This window comes from Poecilia formosa, unplaced genomic scaffold (assembly GCF_000485575.1).
Source record: "Poecilia formosa unplaced genomic scaffold, Poecilia_formosa-5.1.2 Scaffold174, whole genome shotgun sequence".
Classification (NCBI taxonomy): Eukaryota; Metazoa; Chordata; class Actinopteri; order Cyprinodontiformes; family Poeciliidae; genus Poecilia; species Poecilia formosa.
Genome location: NW_006800113.1, coordinates 539,529 through 566,124, shown reverse-complemented (window position 1 = coordinate 566,124; position 26,596 = coordinate 539,529). Strand labels below are relative to the sequence as shown.

Genomic DNA, 26,596 nt, shown 5'->3' with positions numbered 1-26,596 from the left:
AAACATATCTGGTGGTGGTGACATTTGTGAAGGTGGACCATCGTAAATCTCCGTTTTATGAGCAGCTCCTGCTGAACCCAGTAGACTGCTGACCACGTTGCCTTGACATTCAAGACCATAATGTATAAAAAGAAAAATGCAGACCTGGAGGTTTAAACTGCCTCAGAGATGTGATTGATTTGCCTCATGAGGGCAGTGAAAGGTTCGCTGTTGGAGGTTAGACTTGTTTCTGTTTTTTTTAAATGAATTTGCTCATTACAATCATCGTAAGCGGAGGCAGACACGTCTGAGTCCTTATCACATCCTGATCTACAAGAGAGAAGTCAATCAGTCACTGCAGACAATAAAAAAAAAAAGAAATAAAACAGAGATATTTCTTTATTCTAGATACAATTTTATAAGTGTTTTAATATTTTTACACAGTGGATCATTCCTGGTCCACTCCTTTTGATTTCATATCTCTGTTATGCTGATCTTCAGGCATCACACATTAACTTCATTTTTTTTTTTTATTTGTGATTCTTCTATGTACTTTGTGGCGTCAGATAATTTAGCAGCTCCAACGCTGACTGTTCTAAAAATAGCTTTAAAGCTAAAAACAAAACCTTATGTTCTACAACTCCAACTAAAAGGTTTTGATAGTCTTGATTGATATTTCTCTCTCCTTCAAGCTGTGGCTAAAACTGAAATTAAAGTTTTGTGAGACATATCTGCAACTTTTAGGTCTTTCGCTGGAGAGACGAAATGTCTTGCATTTCCTCTTTAACTCTGTTGAGGCAAAGCGGAGCTCTGAGATTCACCTTAAACTTTAAAACTCTGCGTTGGATGCGTTTTGCTTTGTTTGAACATTAATCAAACTTTTTTTTATCTTTTGGTGTAAGGACAAAGGCAGCGTTGCTCTTTGAAATCACACAAAAACTTTATGTTTTTGGGTGAGACACTGTGATGGGTTTCAGAGCAGCTGCTTTTTTAGGGTTTGTGTCAGGAGGAAATCTTTGCTCTGCAGCTCAAAACTCGTTGGTCACCAATGAGACCGCCAACCAAACCCAAAGAGAACAAGAGACAACAAGATCACAGTGGGCAACTCGGCTTTCTCCTGCCACCTTCCAGCTCAAAACCTACCAGCTCAGAAACCTGGTGAGGAGAAGACGTCACAAAGCCTTCAGGTGGCCCAGGCCAGGCTTTCTTCAGAAAAAAGGAAAACCGACCCAGCTGCAGAGGTGTTGTTAGTCCAAGGCCCAAAGCTCAACCTGCCCAATCCTGACCCCGGCAGAAAAAGACCTGGGGCGCTTATCAGGGGCGCTTTATCTTTCTGACAACTGGCCGGCATCTCGGTCTGCACAACATCAATCAATCTGAGTGATCTTCCAAGTTGTGAAGCGCGAGCGGCCCGTGCCTGCGCCAGCGGAGACCAGGTCAGTGCGCTGTGGTGAAGAAAAGGTCGCCGTGGCGGTCAAAAAGAACTTTCTAGGTAATGGCTGCTGGAATTGATCAGTTGTGTTTGTTTAGTAGTTGAGTTTCCTCCTGCTCTGTGTGAAAACAGCATGTCTGGGTTAGAGGCCTGAGTTGGGAAAGCTCAGGCTTCTAAGACTGACTTACAGATCAGTGTTCTGTTTCTTGTGATTTCTCTTTTTCCTCACTGTTTTCCTGTTGGACTTTAGAGCGACACGTTATTTGTTCTGTCTCTGAACCTCAGCTTGTTAATTTGATTCCTCCTCTCTGTTTCCGGTAATAGTCAGCTGATCCAACCCAATGATCTGAGTTTAGGAGGCTGATGGTGGTTCATGCTGTGTATCACATCCTGCTGTTTGAGACAGAGCTACAGGGCTGTGGCAGCACAGTGACCGTAAGCATTCAACTCATACACGACTGCCAGTGTGTGTGTGAAGTCACTGGGTGTGTTTCGATCCTCTCAGATGACAGAAGTGGCTCTTAATCTACACCTATTCTCTGGAAAAAAATTTTTAAATTTTTCCAACGCCAAAATGGGTGTGGTAACTCTGCTGTAAAAATTTTTACAGCAGATTTTAGAATACTGTTGTTTTGTCATGTATATAACATCGGGGAACAATATTGATGTATGAAAGTTCCACAGCAGTTTTTGGGATCGATTCTCTGTAAGGATTGATGTAAACACGTTTGCACAAGATGATCTGTAATGAACCGGTTTCTACGTTTTCCTCGCAGGAGGCATTACGCGAGCAGCAACACCTTAAGGTCTCAGTGGACGACGTTTGCCTTTGAAATGCAAACAGAACAGTAGCTTCACTTTGCGTTGCGCCTCATGACAGGTGGGTGCAGGTTTAAAAAAAAATAAATAAATAAAATACTGATTAATATCCAGAAAGTTTAAAGATTAAGACTTTACTGCCTGCTCTTGAAAATGCTAAACAGGATGAGGTGAGATTCCATGTCTCGTAGGCGGGAGCTGACCCAACAGGGTCATCCTCACGGCGAGGCGATCAATATCTTCCTGATTATGGTTTCTAATTAATTCCAAACGGACAGCAGATGATATCAGAGCTGAACTGTTCTTCTGAAAAGTTGGTCTTTCTGTACTCTGATTACTTTAGAGAAGTTAAGCCAGTTTTTTAAACTGCATTTCACAGAAACAGACCTTCGTTTATGCTTCTTATCCAGGTTCAATTTCTTTAATTCCTTCTTTTCTTTTTATTGATATTACCGTATCTCCATCAGCCCAGACCAATCATCTTCCCCTGGGCATCGTTTTAGCTTCATCTAATCGGATTGATGGTCCCGACTTTGCCTTTCCACTTACTGTGCATGTTTGTCATGTGGATTTGATTAGAGGTCTGGCGGTCGCCCAGGGCGTCCAACGTCGTCTTCGTGAGAGAGACGATGCACGTGGAGGTGGCAGCGGTGATGCAGGGCTACCACGTCCCTTTGAGGGTCTTTGTGGACAGCTGTGTGTGGTCACCGCGAACCCCAATCCAAGTTCTCATCCCAGTTACTCCTTCATCGGCAACCACGAGTGAGGAGCTGTGGACTAACTGTGGTTTTAAAAAATAAATAAATACAGATAAATTAAGGTTTAGGGAAGGTTTGTGTGTGTGTGAATGCAGTTTCTCTCTCTCTCTCTCTCTCTCTCTCTCTCTCTCTCTCTCTCTGTGTCATTTCAAGGTGTTTGACTGACTCTAAGCTGACAGGAGCCCAGTTTTACTTCATGCCGAGGAGCCAAGAGGATAAACTTCATTTCCAGCTGAAAGCCTTCAAGTTCAAACATGATGACAGGAGCGAAGTAAGAGAAGTTACTCTGTGATTTGTTTATGCACTTTGAAAAATACCATATATATGTATGCATTTATGCAGAAGCACATTTTGTCAGTGTGTCCTCTTTCCCCTTGGTTTTCCTTTTATCCTGTTTACATTTAACTGCAGCACTGTCTTACTATAGTACTTTAAGGCAGGACAGGTATGTCCCAACGTTAGAATATTATCGAAAATAATATTTTAGAATATTATCGAAAATGTTTAATTTTCCAAAGAAAAAAAGGAAAAACAAAACGCACGGCTTGGATACTCAGTTGTGCGTCTCAAAGATTTATTTTTCTTATTTATTTATTTTTTCTTTTTGGAGCGTCGGCTTCAAAGTCAAAGCTGGCGACTCACTGAGAATTATAACTAACCATGTCAATGGAAAGTTGAGTGGAAGAAAAAGTGACTGCACCTGTGACTTGCATCTGAACTTCAAGAGCAACTAAAACCAAACCTATCCAAAGCAAGAGAGGAAGCAACTCATGAAACCAAGACAATGTCTGCGTTTTCATTGAGCATAAAATTGCGCAAAATGGAATTAAGAAATAAATTTGCTTGTTTTATTTTTTTTTTTAATGAAAACACACTTCTTTGCATCACAAGAGTCATGTGATCAACAACCAGATGAACATATCACATTAACAAAATTATACATGTGTGATTTTTACTTTAATAAAGACACTGCAATTGTGAAATTGGGTGTTTGACATTAGTAGAATATTGACAGAGTTTTGCACACATTTGTAATGGAAACACCACTAAAGCGACTTACCTGTGGTAAAGACGAGGGCTTTTTTTTTTTTATTTGATTTTTTTTTTTTTTTTTTTTTACATTTTATTTGTAACTGTAAATTAAAGTCTGAAAAATCACTTTCAAGAACTGCAACCTTTTAACTCTGTGAAAATGGTGACTCCTACGTCCGATCTTCAAGTTCTACATAACATGCCACCTGAAAGCGACAACAGTCAGTGTTCCCGTCAACTCTCAACACAAAGCCTGCTCCTTCCTGACCGCAGCAGGAAGGTGAGCCCCCTCACTGCAATGCAATAATTTTTTATTTTTTTTTACAACATGACACGTTTTTGATTGCGGACAGATGTGTGGCATCAGGTGGAGACAACAAGGTGTGTAGCTGCTATGAGACCAGCTGCGGTGGGCAGGTGCAGAGAAGAAGCCCCGCAGCAGATGCTGGTACGGTTTACATGACACTCCGGGATGGTTAGTGAGCGTACGGCACGCGTCCAGGAGACAAATTTTTTGACGCGTTCTCCGGTGCCATTGTGACAAAAGCAATAGCAGAAATGTGAGACGAATGTGTTTTGGCGAGGTTGAAACCCCTGTTTTAACCATTTTTAAGTCAAACGCTCAGACCAATCACTCGTCGCCCTAAAGCCAAAATGTTTTTTTTTCCACTTTGCATTGGTATCGTGTCTTTCCTCAGCACCGCAGTGGGACGGGATGGCAGCTCTGGGTCCCATCCTGTTAGAGGACGGCGCTTCTTCCTGAATCCGTTCAACAAAACTGAATCTGGTAACCCCTGGTAACGTCTTCCTGGCTAATTCTGCCTGCTGTAGCTAACAGAGCCAATAATCCCTGCCTTTTCCTTCTTGTGCTCCCTCTCTCAGCCTCTTACTCATCTGTGTGGAGCAGGTGTTGCTCATGTGGTGATGGTCTCAGTGAGCACTTTAGTCTGCAGCAGGCTCCATAAACCCGCTGGGCATTCTGTTTGTACCTGAGTTAAGCCAATAAAACATTTATAACCCCACGTCTTTCTTTCTTCCTTTCTTTCCTTTTTTCTTTCTTTCTCCCTTTCTTTCCTTCTTTCTTTCTTTCTTTTGAGCAGAACTGAAATGTCTGCTTCTCCCAAGTTGATGCAAGACTGACACACCTCTCCCAAGATGAAAAAAAAAATGTGGGAGAGAGTTTTTGTTAGTTTTACGTTTTTGTAAATGTAACTTTTCTTCTTCTTGCAGTTTAAGAGGGGTCAAAACTCCTGTCCAATCATGCAGAAAATGAAATTTTGGTTAAAATTTAAATGCATGCAAAATGGCATTGCGTGTATTTCCATTGCTGGTTGTAGATGTTAATATTTCATGCCAACAGTACCAACATCCAACCTTAATATTGAATACATGAATTATGTTTTGTGGATAATTTTTCTTTCAGGGTAACCTGCATGAATATTTCCAGCACCCCGATCGGTCGGAGACGTTTCAATCCACCCCATTACCACAAAGTAATCGTGCGGCGTCGCTGGTACATGCAACTCCCAGTCACAATGATCGCATGTTTAAAATTCGTCCATTTTCCAAGACTCCCCTTCCTGCCTGTAGAGGGGTATTTATGAAATGGGCCTCATCATGCCACTGTAGCTCACAAAGCCTGGGAAGATGAATAGATATAATTAAAAAGCCCATAAAGGCAAGAGCAGGGGCTTTTATTACAGTAATATGTGAAGGTCTTGTTTTAATGGGGTGTTTGTTCCCGTGCGTAAAGCTGACAGCGGTGCTGGCTTACTGCCGGATCGACGCCGAGCACCACACCTCCTCCTCCTACTGCCATTACACCAGAGGCTAATAAAAACCAATACCTAATGATTCACCAGCAGGAAGCATGACAGCGACCGGCACACAGAGGCAGCATGATGGACGAAACCCATAAGCTTCTCCTTACAAAAAGCAGAGGGGGAAAAAAGGGATACAGGGAAAAGATGTGGCTCTCAGATAAAGGCGAAACGGAGAAAAGAAGAAATTATGAACCAATCAGTGCTGTCCAAATGCAAGCCGGTACCATTTTCAAGGGTTGTCTCTTGTAAGAAACGCTATGTTTATAGAGTTTCTTTTTTTTTTTAACCATCTTAGGAGCAGTATCTATTTTTTCAGACCAACTCTGAAATGTTCTATTACTTCCAGCAGCTGTGTGAATGAGCAGATGTCTAAATTTACACTCTGGACATGCAAATTTAATCTTAGAGGAGGGGAAAAAAATCACAATGGCATGTAACTGCAAACTAATACTGAGTAAGACCCCAAATCAAAACATCAAATATTTTTTGAAAATGTGTTCTGGCTAAAGGCAAAAAGAAACATTTTAATAAACTTTAATCCCTATGTTAAGAGAAGAGCAACAAACAAAGCCATAGCCTTTGTCATTAGCTTAAGACATTATTAGCTTAGGAATTCTTTACTTGGTCTAACTAAAACTAAAAACATATTGTAAACATTCACTAAATATTAGCTTAACATTTACGTAGCACATTTTATAAATTATTGAACAAAACTGAAAGTTTTTTTTTGTTTGAAACTGGAAGAACAGGTTTGAAAGTTTAGTTGCTAAATAATATGCTAGAAATGCTACATTTACCACTTGTTAGCATTGTAGCAAAAGCTGTTAGCTCTCCCTGCTGTGTGCGAGAAGCAAAAGAATTACACTTAAAAAAAAACACAGGAAAGACACTACACCATATATTATTAAATAAGAGAAAATACTTAATACAGTGGATAATTCATTTAGCTTTAACAAGGCAATATCAAAAGTAATAATGGTTAGCAGTTTTAACAATTATTTTTATGGTCTATATCTGCTTTATGTTTGTATTACAGAAATTCTGTTGAATGTTTTTTCTTTACAATCTTTGAATTGGCAAAAAACTTTCTGTTCCCAAGAACTTAACTTTCTCAAGCTCAACTGCTAATATAAGGTTTTCATAATTGCAATTGCAATCCAAGTGATCTGTAAATGTTGATATTTGAAACCCTAAAAGGGCAATATATTGACAGTGTTATAAAGTTGTCATAATAAAAGCTGGTGAAGCCATGCCAGCTCATCAGTGGGCTGGTAGTTATGAGTCACATCCATCATTCTGGTAGCTACAGCAGACATTAGGGGATTTTCTGAGGCCACCAGAATGACTGTGCTTTTTGTTTTGTTTTTTTCTTATGAAAAATAAAAACTTGCCTTCAGCTTTAAGACAAGTCAGCCAAGTGTAAAAGCCGCTAATGTCTTGTCCTAGCCATAGAGGATCATCATCATTCCCATCGTACTTGAGATAGTCTGCTGCGTGGAGATGTCCAGCCGTTATAGACCCGAGATGACAAGCGAAATGGCTGGCAGTCCTGAATCAGCCGTTTTCACAGACAGGATGTGTGACCCTGAGGGTACGAGCACGCACACACACACAAACGTCCAGAGCATATGTGCACTTCTGTACGTTGCATGCACGCAAACCGACCATCAAAAGTAATGGTGTGTGACTAGAGGCAAACTGGGCGAGTTCTCTCATGTCTTGCAGCCATAATGATATCATTGCTGTAGAGTGTAGATGAAGCATGCTGGGGAATATGGTTCCACACCATTGGTGCTCCGCAGATGTTTTCTCGTACCACACACTGGTGGTGATGACAGAAGTGGGTAACAACGCCAGATCTGTTGGCTGAGGCTTTTGATGAGAGAGTACAACACGTGGATTTTCTTGAGACAAGAAAGAGGCTGCGTTTTCAGCTTTAGATCTGAATAATGATCTCAAAATGATCTTGGACAACCATAGACATTCCTGCGTACCTTGATCTCAGTGCTGCTTTCGATGCAGCTAATGGTTCTTCGTCGTCTCAGAAGCTGCTGCTCTCGATCAGTTGACTTTAAGCCCAACATTTTCAGTGTCTAGTAGTCGTTTTGAATCAGTGAAAGCAATCATCGTTCATGAGGTTCCACAGGGATCAATTCTCGGTCCTTTTCCTGTTATTAGACAACTCACCTGTAAATGATCTAGGAAAGGCAGAGCCCTTTAATAGAGTGCCTAAATTATCAGGATATGCTTGACATAATCTTCAAGGTTTGTTTGTTGTTGTTTTTTTCAGGGTTGATCTATTTTTATTCAATGAGCTTTATGTTCTCACATGTGTTTTAATTTCTACACACTTATTCTTATTTGCTTTTTTTATTTGTTTTTGATGACTGTACTTTTAAAATACACACAGTTTACATTTGCCATATGAAATGTAACTTGAGTCATTGATGTATTTGATTACTCACAGGGTTTCTATGAGGCTCACAGATCACTTCATCCGGCTCTGGTCTGTAAGATCCTCATAAACACACGAACATGCACGTTTCCTCTGCCCAGGCCCATAATTAACCCTCTTAATTAAGAAAGAAAAAAGTTACTAACTAAGGAAATGGATTTAATTAGCCTGATCTTAGCCCAGGAACAAATGCACGCCATAAAACACACACACACACCATCCACACTGAAAATAATTAAGCCTCTTTTATCCTTGCTAATGGCTTCAGTGACTCAGAGCCTTTCTCATTAAGACTATCAATAATATGCTGATTACATGCATCCACCAGTCTCCTTTATCAGGGCACAAAGGGACAAGTGTGTGTCTCTGGAGCTCCAGGGGTGGGGCTGTCTACCAGCATGACCTTATCTGCAAAAATAGACATTCAGATAGTTTTGACTGGGAAAGCAGAAGAAGCCTCACTTTGCCGTGTCTTCGTTTTTTTCCTTGAAAAAAATAAAAAGTTTATCTTATCAAAGAGGCCACACACGTTTCACGGGGAGGATTTACCTGTGAACTTGTGCTGTTGAAGGGTTGACAGAGCGGAGATAACAGACCGTGGAGTGATGGCGGACATATTTGAAGTTGCATAACATGGATTAGCATCGTCTGCGTTTTGAGGCCTGAGCACAAGTTAAATCTGTCCTTAAATAATGCAAAAAAAATAAAATAAATCATCTAAATTCTAGTCTTCTACAAAGTAAAATATTTTCTCTCTTTCACTTCAGCTGACTATTAATGTGACAAGAATAAAAGCAAGTTGCAACAAATAAGATTTTTTTTTTGTCTGGTGCTTCCTCCCTTATCTAATGCCACCCTGAGCAACTGCCCATATGGTGTTAATAACTAACTACCGCTGTCTAATGCAGTTTTCTGTTTATCTTACTAGATGGTATTATTACCCACACAGTGGACCTTCAAGGTTATGTTTCTTCTTCAATGAACTAAAACAACATTTTCAACACTGATTTGTATCAGCTAATGCAGATTTGATGTGCTATTAATAGGAGTTTTATACAAATATTTTTTTTACATTCTGTTTTCCTTTTCATATTTATCCAGAAGAAATATCAATATTGCAATTGTTGACATGGTGGACAAGCTGCATTATATTTACATTCCATGCACTAATGGTGCAAAAAAAGCCAACGAGACGGAGCCTTACAGTCATTGTACCAGAGGTTAAAATTGACGAAACACCAAAGAGAGAGATTTGGACAAATTAAGAACAAAAAGGGGAAATCATAAGAAAGCATAAATTTGCTTGGGTCTCAAAATCTTCACAAGTGTCAGATGTATGCTGCCTGTACTTCACCGATGCTGTGTGAGTCCACATATTTTCAGTTTCTATAACATCACCGTGTTTTTTTTCCCCTTTTCCACCATAAAGAGTCACTGATTGTTGTGTGCTCAACAAAGAGATAATAAAGTAAGACAGACAGGCGTCTGTCACACAGGCAGGAAGACAACAGGTCTGCGCTTTGACCTTCAGTCTCTTCCTGTTGTCACAGACACTGGGGTCCCTCCCAGAGGAAAGCAGTGGCCTGACCTGCACAGCCACACCTTCACCCTCTTCCCATAAAGCATCTCCACACATCCCTCCTGGGGGCTGCTATGCTGTCTCTCTGATCTCCTCTGCCTATTGTAAGATTTATTTTTCATATATGTTCTAAGAGACTATTGCAGCCACCTATGGCTCTGGCAGGGCAGACCTTTGTGTGGTTCCCAGACTTTCTCTTTTTTTTCTTTTTTTGTTACGAGGCTCGATTCAGTAGGAGAGATATTTGAATTTTAGGAAATTTGGAGCAACCTAAAGTATACTCGCATATGGGAGTGAGTATATGGGAGTGAGGTAAACTAATGTTGATTCAGTACTGCAGAAGCTAACCCCTAAATACAGAAGAAAACAATAACAACTCTATCAATTTCTTTTATTATGTCTTATTTCCACAAAAAGAGTGAGAAAAAGATGCTAGTAAAGTTTTCAGTCATATGGTATGATGCATAACCACGGTTTCGGGTTACATGTTAGCCGTGTTTGACTAATGTCTCTGCTGCTCAGCTTCCATTCCTCGATATTTAAAATTAGTCCACATAACTGATAGTTATTTGCTCTAATTTTGGCCGAAATATATTAATTTTGTTTCATGAATATAGATTAGCATACCTAATGTAAGTGAAATATTTTGAAAGTTAGCAAAAGTGCGAAGTGAAATATTAGCTCAGTGATTCTTGAGAATAGGGACAAAATGGGTTTTAATTTTTCCATAATTTTTTTTTGTTATTTCTCAACCTTATGTATGCAAATATGACAAATAATGTTTAGGAAATGTAAAGATGCTAAGGTACAGGCTCCCAGTTGCAACATTTTTTTTTAAAATTACATTTTTAATCAACTTGACCTAGAACATTGTCATCACCATCTGACAAAAATAAATAAATAATTTTTAATGACCCTATTAGTGATATTTTTACTCATTTTACAGAGAAATGCTTCTCAAGAAACAAAAGAAATATTATTTAAAACCAAAAACAACAAAAAGTCCATCTGACGGAGTTGACAGTGCATGACGGAGTTGACACAGAACTGAAGGTGGTGACAAACTAGTGAATAAAATGAAAAACTTGGTACATGTGAAGTAATGCAATTCATGTAAAATACATTAAAATGAATTAATTGCACATTTAAGTGAGATTTGACAACAATTTCACTGAAAGAGTCAGAAAAACTCTGATGGAGTTGACATCTGACGGAGTTGAGAAAAAGCCAAACTACCTCAATTTATATGATGTTATTCTGAAGGAGGCCATATTGTAGCTCGTCAGGTCCATGAATTCTTTACAGTATACCAGAATTAAGCTTTTATTTCACAAAATTTCATCAAAGTTTTGTAAATTGTCAGTTATGGTGTTGACACATCCTGGTTGTGACAAGCAACTTAGGAATAAAACAGAAGAAAAAACTAAAGAATAACTTAAGCTAACCAGCGCTAACTAGTGCTCTTAGCAAAGGAAGAGAAAGGAAGTGGTCATGGGGTCCTCAGAAGTTCTGGTGCCCCCAGTAATGCCTGATTTTTTTTTTTTTACATTCTTTTCATTTCTGACAGTGACAAAAACTAGGGACAAATTTCAATGGAGTTGGAAAATATATAAAAATGATTTTTAATTCAATTTATTGATACCTCTATAATTATTTATATGACTACTTTTACTTAATTGTCACAATATATAATTTTAGTATTTCTTTAATTATTTTAAACTATTATAATGTGTTGAGTTGTGCTCCTGGACAAGGGCTTTTACAGGCATCATCCACCGACTACAATGTTTAAAATGAAAAAATATTCAGCAAATACCTGGAAAATATACATTGTTGTGCTCACATGACCCAGGTTAGTTGAGTCAGATATTTGAAAAAATTTATATTTTGTGTATATTTTATTCAAATTTTGTGCTTTATCCATAGGACCTGTTTTGTCCCTATTCTCAAGAATCAGTGAGCTATATTACGTTAGATAAGATATTAATAAAAAAATGAATCACTGTACTCATAAGTTCTTAATTTGAGTTTTACAATATGAATGATAAGATTACTAGAACTTTATTTTGAAAGACGGGTTACAATCCTCTCTATGACATCACATTGTATAACTTGATGACTCAACTTCCGTTCATTCTCTAATGCTACCTGCAGCCACAGTGAGTGAGAAAATCGTCTTCCTATTGACGAAGGCAAAGACATTTGTTACAGAGCGAATACTTTATTTCTGATTGCGAAGGAGAAAAATGGAGCCCCTGTGTAACTTTGTCGGAGTGGAGAGAACCAGGCCTGTTGCGGAGGATCATCACAAAACCCCTGAAGTAAAACCAAAAAACCAAAAGGTTTTCTTTAGTATGAGCAATACAGACCTTAAAAGTGACATATATTACACTAACGGACCCAAGGACGAGCCAGAAGAGGCGGCTCAAGGAAAAATGGCAGACCTTCAGGAACAAGACTGCTATATTGAAGGGCCCAAAAGACCCAAGGTAAAAGCAGTTCTGTATAACCCCTATGAGGATTGTGAACGTGTGAGAGAATTTATGGACTCTACTCTGAGCCACAGGGCTGATAATGAAGACATGACAATTAAAAGTCTGGAGGAAATCTCAACATTTGGAGATAATAGTGAAAAATACTACCACTTGTTAGATCTAGGCAGACCTAGGAAGCAAGGAGTTCTTTTTAACCCATATGAACATGATGATCGTGGACGAGGAAGGCGATTCATGAATCTACAGCCAAAGAACATCAAGCAAAACTTCTCAACTATTGTGGGGAGAAACGACTTCCCTAAATACCTCTACTGCACACCGAAACAACAGAAAGTTGGGTTTGAGCAGAAAGACAACTTTGCTTTTAGAGATCAGACGAACAGAAGACAAAATGTGGAAAAACAAGCTAATTCTCCTGGTGAAACTGAATCGGCGTTCAAGGTGAAGCAAGTCGGCGAGCTGAAGTTTCCACATGAGTTTGAGAAATTCATCAAGCAGCTGGAACAAAAGATCCAACAGCTGTGCATAGAAAAAGAAGGGACAGTGAGAACTGTCTTGATTCTCCAACATGAACTTGAGAAGATTAATAGAAAACTGAATGTCCAAGTTTCTGAGAACCTAAAGAAACAGGAGAAGATTGACCAACTTCAAGAAGAGCTTAAACGTGTCCAAAGATGTCTTAAGGAGCAGAACGTCGCATGCAAAGCCCAAACCGATACTCTCAAAAAGGAACTCTCTGAGTTGAAGACAAAACTCAGAAGAACAGAAGAACGTCAAGTAAAAGCAGAGCAGACCTCCCAGAGCTTGGATCAGAAACTCCTGAGAGAGAAGGAGTCGTCCAGCGCGCTTTTGGAGCAGCATTTGAGAGTTGCTGGCAGCCATCGCGTTGAGCTTCAAGCCGCGCTTCAAAATCTACGAGACCAGGATGCAAAACACAAGGAAAGCAAAAAACTCCTGCATTTCGAAATCCGCGAGCTGAAGAGCAAACTCTGCAAAAGTGAAGAACAGAAGGCCAAGGTGGAGCTCAGTGCCCAGGGCATGAAGAACGAGCTGCAGAAGCAGAAAGAGTCGTCCGGCAAGCTGCTGGTGCAGCGCTCACAGGAGGTCGTAATCATGCGGCGGGACCTTCACATTACGCTCCACCATCTAGACCAACAGGAGGCAAAACACCAGGAGCACAGAAAGGCTTTGCAGAGCGAAATCCAGGAGCTGAAGGTCAAATTGAGCAAAAGCGAAGACCTCAAGATGACAACGGAGCTCGCCTTGCAGAAACTCAAGAGGGAGCACCAGAGAGTCAAAGAGTCATTTGCTGACCATATGAAAAAGCATAACGCAAGGAAGACCATCAGGAGGAATGCTCAGCAAAAATGTAAAACAGAGGAGACATTAGCAACAGAGAAACAGGAGAGGGCTGAAGGAGTCCAAAGAGCAGGAGAAGAGAAAGAGAGGGAAGTGGAAAATGTCACTAGCAATCAGCTACTGGTAACGAAGCAGAAAGTGAAATTTCCTGTGGTGAAAAAAAATAAAAAAATAAAAAGGAAAGGTGTTTTCTAAATGATTGAAATAGATTTTTCTTTTTAAAGGGGGAGTGAGGTGGACGTGGTATGCAAAGTGGTTAGAATTTGTCACAATTACGTACAGAAACAAACAACACCGAAATCACAATTTAAGAACAGAACACAAAATTCACATTCATAGATTGATTGTAAAATTCCATCATTCCTGGATGCATGACAAATATAATAAGTCACAGCAGGTGTGGGTTTTTTCCGGGTACTCCGGTTTCTATATACCAAAGAAAACAATAGGAAACTGAAGCCATTTCAGCTTAAATTAAATAAATAAATCATGAAATACATAAATAAATAAATAAATAAATAAATAAATAAATAAAGGAGTAATTGGTATCTTTATTTCATTTATATTTATTCACTTATACATTTATTTATTCCCAGATTTATTTCTGCCTGTCCTTTTTTCATTTCCTTATTTTCCTTATACATTTATCCTTTTCCAATTTTCCATTTTCATTTATCCTTTTGCAATTTTCTATTATCAGTTAGCTTTTCCCAAATTTTCAATTTCCCATTTTCCGTTTTCATTTATCCTTTTTCAGTTTTCCATTTTCATTTATCCTTTTCCAATTTTCCTTATTCATTTATCCTTTTTCAGTTTTCCATTTTCATTTATCCTTTTCAAATTTTCAGTTTTCATTTTCATTCATCCTTTTTTCAATTTTCCATTTTCATTTATCCTTTTCCAAATTTCCGTTTTCATTTATTCTTTTCTGTAAAATTGGACAAGGATAAATGAAAATGGATAAATGAAAATGAAAAATTGGAAAGGGATAAGTGAAAATGGAAAATTGAATAAGGATAAATGAATAAGGAAAATAAGGAAATTAAATAAAGACATTTCAGAAATAAATCCTGGAATGAATAAATAAATAAATGTATAAATGAATAAATATAAATGGGAATAAAGATGCCAAGTGCTGGTTCATTTGTTTATTTATTTAATTTTGGCTCTCCATACTCCATATTTCTATACTATGAATGTACACAATACAAAGTGTACACAACACACAACACTGTAATTGTGACAAATTCTAACCACTTTGCATACCGCGTCCACCTCACTCCCCCTTTAAAAAGAAAAATCTATTTCAATCTATTCACAAGTGTTGTGTACACTTTGTATTGTACCCAGTGGCTTCAAGTTTGTTGTGTGCAATAAGACCTCCAAACATTAACTTGCATAGTGTACAACGATAAATAGTGATTTGTAGGCAATAACATATTTTTCTCCTCAAACCTACAACACTCTTTGCTAGTTTTGATTTCACTTGACAAATCTGTGGTTGGTAGCAAAATTTGTCATCCACAGTAGCATGCAGAAATTTCATGTTATGGATTTGTTTCAAATCAGTACTGTCAATTCTTCTTTTATGATGTTGTTTTCCTGTTTATTGCAGTTTCCAAAAATCATACATTCTGTCTTGTCTTTACGTTTCTATCATCACCTTCTCTAAAAGTTGCCGGATGTTTCCTCCAGTACAGATGACAGTAGCATCATCTGAAAATATGATTGTTTTTAACCGATTCGATATAGGTAAAAGTCTTTACAGTTTGTATGCAGCATGTGTGGGGTCTGCAGCAGTGATGTTAGCTGCCATTTTAACCCTACCTGATGAACTGACACAAACAGAATAAATGCCCAAGTAGACGATGACCAGCACATCTTCTTTGGGTGAAAAGCAGGGAAGTTTTTTTCTGAAACATGTTAGGCATTTTCAATTCCGAGCTTTTTTTTAAAGAAATAAAAAAAAAATCAGAAACATCTTTGGCAATGGCCATATAGGGTGCGTTCACACTGCAGCCTGAGTTGACCCAATTCCGATTTTTTTGCATTTCCGATTTTTTTGCCTGGACCGTTCACACTGTCAGTAAATGCGACCTGTATAGTATGTGTTCTGCAGTGTGAACGGGCAAACGACCTGAAAGTGTCCCGCATTTAGCGCAATAGCGCCCTCTAGTGTTCTGCCAACCGCCATAAAAAGAAGAAGTGCTCAGTGTTTGCGGAAGTAAACATGGAGGCTAACGGTGGAGCATAGCTTACATATTTGAAGTTGTTGCCCGGCAGTCATGGTTGTTGTTTTTCTTCCCGCTTGCGCATATCAGGACGCAGAATAGTGAGATTTGTTGAGAATCAGTGACGTTCAGTTCGAATGAATGCAACCTGAACGTTAGGTCGCATTTGAATCGGATACGTTTCGGATATGGGTCATATTCGAAAAATATCCGACCTGTGCTGTTTACACTGCCATGAAAAGATCGGATACAGGTCGCATTACGTCAAAAAATCGGAATTGGGTCACTTCAGAAGAGAAATGAGGAGACAAGTTTTCTGTAAACAGATTTAGCTAAATTAGAGCTTAATCTGTTTACAAAAACCTTGTCTCCTCATTTCTCAAACTTCAGCTCAGGTTGCCTGAAGACTTTTCTCCTCCTCTGAGATACGTGATCCAAAAGCAACAGGTCACAAAATGAACATGAAGTGTTTCTTGGAAGCGATCGCCTCCTTCAAACGTGCCAACATCACCATCCGGAACCTCTCTGACCCAAACGCCCACAATCAGAAGAGCTAAAGAAAAAAAGAAAGAAAGAAAGAAAGAAACACAAAAGCATAAAAAAATAATAATAAATCACCATTCCGGGAAGTATTTGCATCGGGGAAGTTAACACAGATGTGAGGTATGGAGAAACAGATATCCTTTTTCTGACTGAAATAACATCAAACTCGTCCAGTAATGAACCCAACACCTTCCTTTGAAGCACCAAGGGGACAACCACAACAAAAGGCTCCTTTTCCGCCGTTTCCCAACTTTATATGTGTGTGTGGGTTCTTTTTTTGAATCAGACAATGGATCAAAATATTCATGCCTTCTTGTTAGATGTGGGCTTGTTTCGTTGCGCGTTAATGACAGCGCGCTCAACGGTGTTTGATGGTGCCACGCAAAAGAGACGAGAAACTCACACCTTCTCAGTTATAGATTCTAATGCTCCCTCATTTGTCCTGCAGACCGTGACCTTTAATCCTGACTGGCACACCCAAAGTGGCAAAAACACACACGGCATCCAAAACACACCTCCTTTATCATTCAAAGTGTGCCCGCAGCTATCAACCTGAATAAATAAATCCCCCTCTTATCTCACAAAGCAAAACGGGATAAGCGCTCCCAACGGGTGTGGGATGGAGGAAGCTGTCAGCGCCTTTATTTTGGTTCGCTTTAGCCTCATACGGAGACAGATTCCTGTTTTTTTTCCTCTCAGATCCATCCTCCCCGGAGAGTCATTTCCCCTCCATGTGCGTGAGACTCGTGCGTCCCGCCTTCACCGTCCATACATGATCCGTCCTTCCGCCTATATCTTTTCACGCTGCAGAGTTTTCCAGGTTGGGAAACAGAAAAACAGGATTTTCCAGCTTTTTTAATCACTCTTTGAGACAGTTTCTCACTCGAAATTATGGAAGCCCATTTCTGCCATTCTGATAAAAAAAAAGTACACATTATGAGACAGTATCTCTGTATATTGAGATAATATCTTAATATAATATCTCATTATAATGGGATTTTTTTTATTATTTGTTTATATCAGAGTGGCGGAAACGGGCTTCCATACTAAATCATACCTTCATTAGCCATTTATTTCCTTTTGCTTTGACACTTGTTAACACTTTCAGCCACTTTTATCACTGGTCACACCGAACAACTCAGCCGACTTTTATTGTGTTAACGTGATTTGCTTTCTGCGCAGGGCGAGGCCGATTTGTAATAAATAAAAAAATAACTCGTCTTTGATGACGTGTTCTTCAATGAACTTTCTATTGTGGCGCTTCTTCTTCCTGTTTGTCGAAAGAACAAAGGAAGCGAGAAGAGATCCCGTAAAAGAGGATCTCAGGAGAAGAGCAACATTGCCACCTGCAGCTAAAGAAAATCTTATCAGGCTTGTTCTTTTTCTTTTTTTTTTTCTTTTTTCTTTTTATTTTTTGTTACATTTAAACCTGAAACTCTGTTGTATTTTACTATAATTTTATGTGACAGATCATCACAAAGGAGCGTGAAGTCAACATGTGGAAGAAAAATTATGCATTTTTGCTTTTTTTATTCATGTTATTAATGCAAATAAGGCTCCTAAAGCTCATAAAAATAGGAGGAACACTGATGACGCAAAAGAAAGAAAAGTGAATTTATCATAATCAGTTTCGGCGTCGCAATTTTCAGCTATGTAAAAAGAAGGGGCGGGGGGATAAAGGTGTTCCTACAAACTACACAAATATGCCAGGTTTTTCTTAATATTAGTTTGATGTTCCATCAAAAGGTTGCACTCAAATGTAAAAATGAAGACTGTATATTAATGTGAAGATAAGAAGTTATTTATCTCAACCAGACACAGTAAAGTGAACTTTTAACTGAAATAAAGGGCACATAAATATAATAAAAACATTCCTTAATGTCCAAATTTATCTTCATGCACTCCATAAGAACGTTAGGGATAAAACTCAACACATTTTCTGTTTCTGTTACATTGTACACCAGAATGACTCAACTTAGTGTCTGACAATTTAAAAGAATAAATACAAATTATTAAATTTCTAAAATGTCTGCAGGCAATTTGATTTGAAAATCGTTTTCGAATGTAATTTGGAGTAGATTTTCCCTCTTAAATATTCAAAAACTTAACAGAGGACAAATTAATGCATTCTACATCACTTCCACTAGATGGTGCAGTCCAGCTATTATTAGCTTCAGCGTGCCATCACCTTTGCACTGCCACTCAAGACGCTCACGGTTGGTTTTTAATATCTGCCTGTTTGTTTTAATAAAAGATAATACATTCATTATTGACAGAACCACCGTTCCCTCCAGCTTTACATCACGAAATTAGAAATAGCAGCCATATTTGTACCTGAGAGCATATTCAATATTCAGCGTGGGCATCTGTTGTGTAACCGGATTGAAGTTGAGCTGAACTGTGCCTTCAGCTCAGGGGGGTCAGGCCAAGTGTCTGTGAGCAAACATGTGTTGGAAACGTATAACTGATCCAGCCCCCTGGCACTGTATTTGTGAACAAACACTCACACCAAGACACACACATACACACGCACGCACACACACACACACACACACAGACACAAACACTCACTCACTGAACCGCTGCCCACTCTCACCCATAAATACATTTCCACAGCAAATCACACAGCAAATAAATCACCATGGTTACAGTAATGTAATAATTGGCGCACTGGAAGTATAGGCTTTGACTGATACTGGATGCAGAGCCACTTGGAAATTAGTGATTACAAGGGAAATGGTTCAATACTTGACTCATTTAGCGCAGAACTCAACGTACAAAGTGTCCGTTTGACTCTGGGCCAGTGCAAAAAAAAAAAAAGTAAATATGAAAAATGTCTTGCAATGAAAACTTTTATCAAGTCGTTTTAAGTCTAATTTGTGGTAGAAGTTGTACTATTATTAAAACACGAATAAATCTACACAACCAGCATGGGAGAGAACCGTAGATAGACATTAAAATATCTGCACCAGGAAAACTTTCTATGTAAAAGAAACACAAGAACATTACACAGAGTTAGTAAAAGCAAATGCTGTGTCAATGGCATAGAAAGAATTACTTTCTATGGGAAAGAAAATCAACTGCAGTATCTTTGTTAGCCAATTAGTGTCAAGGAAAATGAATGGCCTTTCTGGATTGGCTGCTTTGAAAACACCAGCAAATAGCATGTCAAGTAACATTGTAATGAAGTATTTCAGCTGCCCACACTGCATTTTCTGTCAAATGTTTTAGATTTTAAAATTTGGGAGTTACATATCAGAAAAAATTAATAGTGCAAAAGTTGAAATACTAGTCTGTATACAGATTCAGTCAGGAGAACTTTCCATAGAAAAGACATTAGAAAATAGCACAGTTCCTAACTGAGGCAGCGTTGGCATGGGAAACTGATGGGCTAGTGTGAGGCCGGTCGTTACCATTTTACATTCGGCAGAACAGCTCGAATCTACGGTGGTCCAGTTTTGATCGAATCACATGCAGACTGAGCACCACTCCATCCAAGACAGTTTCCAAAACTTTCATTCCTTCTCCGTCCACCGATGACTCAACGCCATTTGTGGCTTTTCAGAGAGAAGAAAACCTAATTACTTTCCCCCCCCAAACTCCATTTTGTTTTTAACGAGAATTCAGAGAAAAGACAGAGCGTGTGCAAACGTGTGTGTGTGTGAGAGTGAATGTAATTAGCTAACTTCTCTGTGATCTTTAATGCATTATTGAATATTTCAAAGGAGTCTCAATCCTTTGAGCTAAGTGGCTGCCAAGTAGGAGTGACGGGGCCAGTTTGGCTGCGATGAAAGGCGGATCGGCCATTAAGGAGTCTGGGTCGACTTGATGGCCTTGTGTGAACCTGAAGCTCATGAATAATATACATTCCTCTACTGTATTTGGGAGCTCTTTGGGAGTTTTGTAGTGGGAGGAGGACGGTAATGCCTTACCATTGATTTGGTTTTATTTTTGGTTGAGCAATTTTCAGGGAACAGGTCAATTCAATTTCAGCGGTGAAACAAACAGCTGGCAGAAAATAGACAATTTATCGCAATCACCCCTGATGGAGAGAAACAGTCGGGGTCTCTTTCCGTCGCCGCGTTCCACGCGCCGCAACCTTGACAAGACAATTGCCGGGTTGTCATGGTAATATGGCATTTCTCCTGACATTTTCGAGATTTTCATCTCTCACAATTACTGCCAGTATGTTTTCTTCTCGGAAATGCCACGGCCGGTTATTGAATTTGCTCTGTTGTGGGGTGGCATCTTAAATTTGTAAAACAAAAAAGTCAAAACACAAAGTGGCAGAGTTGAAAAAGGAGCATCTTAACCTGCGTGCTTTGGCTGAATTCAGTCAAACCCAGATGTGGCCGCATGTCATAAAGGTCACTGAGTTTTACTTGAGCCAAAATGATTGACTTTATACCTTGCCAACTTAACTTGCAACAATGTGCAAAGGTAGAATTGTTGCAAGTTAAAAGATGAAAACAAAACAAAAACAAGTCATCAGCAGGGTTACGCTTGAAAATTCATGGTCAAATCAAACAAGGAAGTGGATCACTAAAGAAAAGAAAGAAAGAATAAAAAACACTTTATTGTGAAATTAATTTAACTAACGGAACATTTTAGGTCCAGCTTGGAATATGGAGGACGTACAACTCACAAAATAAAAAGAACATTAAAACGACTTCAGCATCCTCTCATTTTATGGAGTTTAAAGATGTATCCTTATATATAAGATGTAACCTTATATCTTCTGCTTGACGGGAGCAGGAAGACGGTATAAGCAGCTCAAAAATAGGTGTTTATGGTAATGTTTTAATTATTTGGATAAACCGGTGTAAGCTTGGTGGGGACAACAGTGTTTTCATGAAATAAGATCTAAAAGTTGAGCACGGCCCAGCTCAGAGCAGCCGTCGTAGAGCTTCAGCTGCTCCTTTCATCCAGACTTGAACCCATTTTGTAATCTTTCTGACTGTCAGAGATGATTGTCTCTTTTTCACTGTTCTGGCCCCTAAATCACAAATTACAAGAAGGGAAACGACAGGCTGTTTCCTGAAGGAGCCGAGGTCCTGCTGTGCGAGCAGCAATATGCTGCACATCGTCCGTCCTTCTGCGGATGAGAGGACTGTTTTCCCTGCATCCATCTGTTGTGGCACTGGCGTCAAAGTAAATGTCTGAACTAACTTAAACAAATTTGTAAAGAGGGACGTGTCCATGCTGGCAGAAGCCATCAGATCTTTTATTCAAGATGCCCTGAAAATTCCCAAGTCAATTCAGAAGAGTAAAATGATATTACACTGGTATTATATGTATTTGATGGGAATTTATAGGGAAGATAATTGGTTATTTTTGTTAAAAAAAACTATTACTTTTCACACTGAAAGCATTTTTTTGTGTGTGAAATCATGCTACTGCAATAAAGTCTGGATTTATTTAAGGGTTTCTACACATTTTTGGCAGCAGGTGCCAATGTGTGGTGTAAAGTGTGCCGTATTTCATAGTCTACGTTCATTTAACCACAATTACGAAGCAACAAATCATTCAAATGAGGACAGAAACACACAAATCATCATTTGCAGTCATATTTTGTCACATTAAGCGTTCAGAATGGACCTCTAATAGGCATCTTTTAGCAACCTCAACTTCCGTTTTTGTGAAACACCCAGGACAATAACTCACTTGCAGCATTTGAAAGCGCCTGACTTGCTGTTTGCTCTCCTGCATTCTGCAGCAGCAAGTGATTTATGCTGATGTCCACACGCCGTCCGCCCTCGAAGTGGCTCTTCTTGGTGTGTTTCTGTCTCCTGCCGTGTCTGAAAGCATTTAGGAATAATTTTGTTTAATGATAGTGGAGGCACCTTCAATCAGTCATTACTCAGCTCCTGTGATTAGTAAAATGTCCATCAAAAGTACGCAGTGGGGGCAGTAGAATGCCCAGGTGATCTCCCAACAATCAGTCAAATGGACTAAACCCGGGTAGAGAGAGTTTTGCTCACACACACACACCCACATGCACACGCATACACACACACCCTCCTTTTTTTTAATGGAGCTTTATGTCAGCCATAAGCTCTTTCCATTAAAACTCTGCTGTATTAAGCATTTGGGTTAAAAGCTTTCATAATCAGGTGTGCGCCAATTAAACGTTCAGGGATTTTAAAATCAATACTGCCATGGGGAGAGAACGTTTTCCACTTTGTATGTTAGTGAGCATGCATGGAGCCAAAAAAATAAACAAATAAAAGGAACCCCAGAATCAGAACCTTTGGTCTTTTGATTGTGCTCGCGGGCCACAGATTTGCCCGCATTGGGTGTCTGTTTACTGTCCTCTGCCAGCGGGGGGTAAACTCTTCCTTACTGCGCTGCTTTTTTACTCTCCATTTGAGAGAAACTAGCACCCGGAGTCCTGCCGACTCCGTGGCTGTTTTTCCGCCTGACGCCTCCTCATCTGATCCCAAGGTCCACGGCGTGGACCGCTACTGCATCTGATCTAGAGTCCAAACCCATTAATGAGCGCCACGCAAACAGAGATGCCTGCTTTACTTCTTCTTCTTCTTCTGTCTCTTGTTTTTTTTTTGCACATGTTGTGCTTAAATATATATTCTGTTTTGTTTTTATTGAGACTGAATTTGTATTTTGTAGTAATCAATGGTTATTGTTGTTTCTGCCCCTATTTTGCACGTTCTTATGCATGATAGCTTTGTGCATGCTGTGCATTTGTTTGCAAGTGAGTGGGCGTTCAGGGACTTTTAAAAAAAAAAAAGTATGCCAGCAGCAGCATTTTTTTTTTTTTTTTGCAAATGCCTCCTCTGCAACTAGATCAATACATTAGGTCTTGGGGGTTGGGGCTGAGCTTGACCTATGTTAGCAGTTTTTCATAATCACTGATGTCTTAGGAAACGTTGTTTCTCCTCCACGGCAGTGCTGTAGAGACACAACACGATATTTTTCAAACGAAACTAACAAGCTGCAAGTCCAGATGCTTTCAGATATTTGCATTCTGACAGGCTGTAATGCCGCTATTCCCGATAGCATTCCTGTGAAGCTGGCCTTGGCCCTGACAGAGCGGTCCACCATGGCTGCGCTCATTGTTTCTGTGCTCAATAGGCAGCACATGGCGTGGGCAGCCGTCAGTGGGGCTAAATTTGTGCCTCTCCGCTCATTCCGGGGATATTTGTAACTTGCGCCTCGTTGACTTGTCGTCCTCCTCGGCGACAACGATCTCTTGTGTGTCACGACACGACTAGAGCACTCTGGCTGCACGCAATTAGGCCGCGAAATGCCACGCTCCTCTGTGAAGCATCAAGTGGCGCTGACAAACCAAGCCAATTTCAAAGTTGCAAAGTAAGAGAAAGGAGGTTTTTGTCATTGTTGGTGTCGGTTGTAGCGAAGAAAGCATTGGAAAGTACTAAAGAAAGTCCCAGTGATGTGGAAGACATCCAGTCTCGTTCTAGTACCAAAGAAAACTCACTCATACGTTGTCAGTGAGTTCTGGAGAGACTCCTGTTGACCCACCTGAGTAAGCAAGCAAGCACATATTGGGACCCCCTTGCGGTTTGCTTATCACCATGGAGCTGGAGTTGAAGAGGTCGTCACACACCTGCTTCAACAAAACCAATGTCATCTGGACAAAGTATAGGCAGTTCTTTGATTTCCCCAGTACATTTAGTACAATTTAAACTGATTTGCTTTGTCAGAAACTCTAAAATACACGAGTGGGCAACAATAGCCTGGATCAATGACTACCTACCTGACATAGACCGCAATTTATAAGACTAAAGGATTCTCTGTCAAACCTGGTGGTCAGGAGCACCACAAGGAACTGTACTCTCACCATTCCTTTTCGCCCTATTCACTTCAGACTTCCAACACAAATTCTGACTCTTGTCATCCACAGAAATACTTAGATCACTTTGCATTTGTCAGGTGTTTCAGGGATGGACAAGCATCTGCGTATGGAGAGCTTAGGTCCTTCGAGATTTGCAGTAAGATGCTGCATATTTACAGGTTTGTTGCGAAAATTGTACTGTTTTCTGTCGTCATCTGTTGGTAGCAGCATCAGAACTAGGGATTTAAAAAGGATAAACAATCTGATGAATAGGGCTGATTCTGTTCTGGGGACGTGAAATCTCTGGAGATGACAGTGAAATCAAGAACTTTCCAGCAACTTTGAGCATCCTCTTCATGTGAATGTTAAACAACAACAGTGTCTTCAAAAGTGGGAGGTAGCCCCCAAAAATGTACTCAGGTAAGACTACCACCACCTCGACTTATTTTTACTCAATTGAAGGTAAAAAATAGCCGTCTAAGATATTAGGGTAAAAAAGTATTTTGTAAAACACCTACCTACGTTTGGAGTAGCTGTAATAAATAACATATTTGAAAAATAATAAATTGAAGTAGAAGAAAACTTTTTTGGAAATATAAAACTAATACTTGCAGTAGATATGTGTTTACTCAATAAAGAGTAGCGATGTTTCATATTAAGATTATTCAAGTAAAAGTAAAAAGCATAGTGGAGCAAACTACTCTGAGTATATTTTCCCCTAAAACTTAGTAAAGTAAATGTAACTAAGCAAATCTAACTAGTCACTAGTTAGTTAGACCACCTCTGGTCAGTCAGAGGCTCCATCAGAATTGCTGTAATACTGACTGCGACAGGAGATTTGCCTGCAGCAATCAGCATCTACAACAATTCACTGAAAAATTATTGTATAATCTAACCAACAGCAATGTTTATTTTTCCTCTGGGATTTGTAAAGTATTTTTGAATCGAATTAGTAATTTATTTTATAACGGAATAAATGGTAATTATATTTTACCAGGTGTTTTCTCTTTACGTTAACAGGCTATTTTGACAAGCACACGGACGCTGGTTCATAAATCACTGGGCCCATCTTTCCCCCAGAGCTATTCACTGCTGTCTCCTAGTAACAGGAGCCCCTTCCCTTCCCTTCACTTCCCTTGATTTCTTTGGACCGTACCACGTTCACTTTGGTGGGGGGGATGTCTTCTTCAAAACTAATTATATTTCTGTACAGTATCTGCAAATACGGAATATCTGTTTTGCATTAAAAGTGTTCCAGTTCCTAAAGCTTGGATAATCTAAAAAACTGATAAATTCAATCATGTTTGTATATTCACAATTACCTCTCCACAGAGAGAGGTCGACCTTACCTCGAACTGTCAAAATCGCTTGTTGCTTTCAACCTTTAAAAGTAGTTAGCGAGCTAGCATGTAGCGGGTCAAAGGCGCCGCTGTGATATTTGTTTTTTTTTTAAAGAAGAGAAGCAAAAAAAGTTTGTAAGGAGGAAAAGAGCCGGCGAAAAGTGCCAGCTGAAGACCGTGACTGCCCTTTCGTGCCGTGCTGCGGGTATCCAGTCGTTGACCAGCCGTTGGCGGCGGGCTGAAGAGCAGCTGGATGTGACAGGTCTCGACATCAGGTAGGCTGCAGGTAGCTAGCTTAGCAGGTAGCGTTAGCATCCTTTAGGTATTCATTTTATGCACACGTAGCGGCGTGTTAGGACTTCAAGGGAGGTTGTGAAATATTAGTAATAATTCAGGTCTTAGGTCTTGTTTGTGGCTCAAAGACCGAGAAATAACTCCACAGAAGCAGAGAGCTGCTGAAAATAAGAAGAAAAAAAAAATGGATGTGATGTTGCATCGTCGTCGTTGTTGCTCTTATGACTTTGTAATTACTTAGTAGTTCAAATTTTAAATTAACTTTCGCATGTGAATACACATGCTTTCATTCTTTTCCTTTTCTCTGGCAAACATCTGCAATAATTATTCAAGAATTTATTCAGTTCAGTTTGACTGAAAAAGACCTTCTTTTTTAAAAAAGAAAAAAAATCCCAGCGGGAAATTAAATATTGTTGAAACTCGTTATCGAAGTTCAGAGAGTTGTTGAAATGCTGATGGCTATAGGACCAAATTATCTCTTGTAGCAGCCCGTATTACAGCTATGTTGAAGCCTCTAACTGAAGCATAACAGTGTCATGAAGAGGATGCTTCCTTTTGCACAACAATGCAGATGTTCCAGAACAGAACCTGCCTTTTAAAAAAAAATAAAATAAAAAATCAGCCTGATAATACGGAGCCCCCCA

At 39.4% G+C, this 26,596-nt stretch overlaps 1 protein-coding gene and 1 pseudogene across 1 annotated transcript; both read left to right on the top strand.

Annotated features, from left to right (window-relative positions):
• Nucleotides 1–577: 577 nt before the first annotated feature.
• LOC103147115 (zona pellucida sperm-binding protein 3-like) lies at nt 578–5,027 on the top strand (annotated as a pseudogene).
• Nucleotides 5,028–12,013: 6,986 nt separating this feature from the next.
• Nucleotides 12,014–22,979, top strand: LOC103147157 (coiled-coil domain-containing protein 18-like). Its single transcript, XM_007565362.2, has 2 exons — nt 12,014–13,854; nt 22,827–22,979. The coding sequence occupies exons 1-2, from the start codon at nt 12,124–12,126 to the stop codon at nt 22,977–22,979; spliced, it is 1,884 nt and encodes a 627-aa protein (XP_007565424.2). The 5' UTR covers nt 12,014–12,123.
• The last annotated feature ends 3,617 nt before the right edge of the window (nt 22,980–26,596 follow it).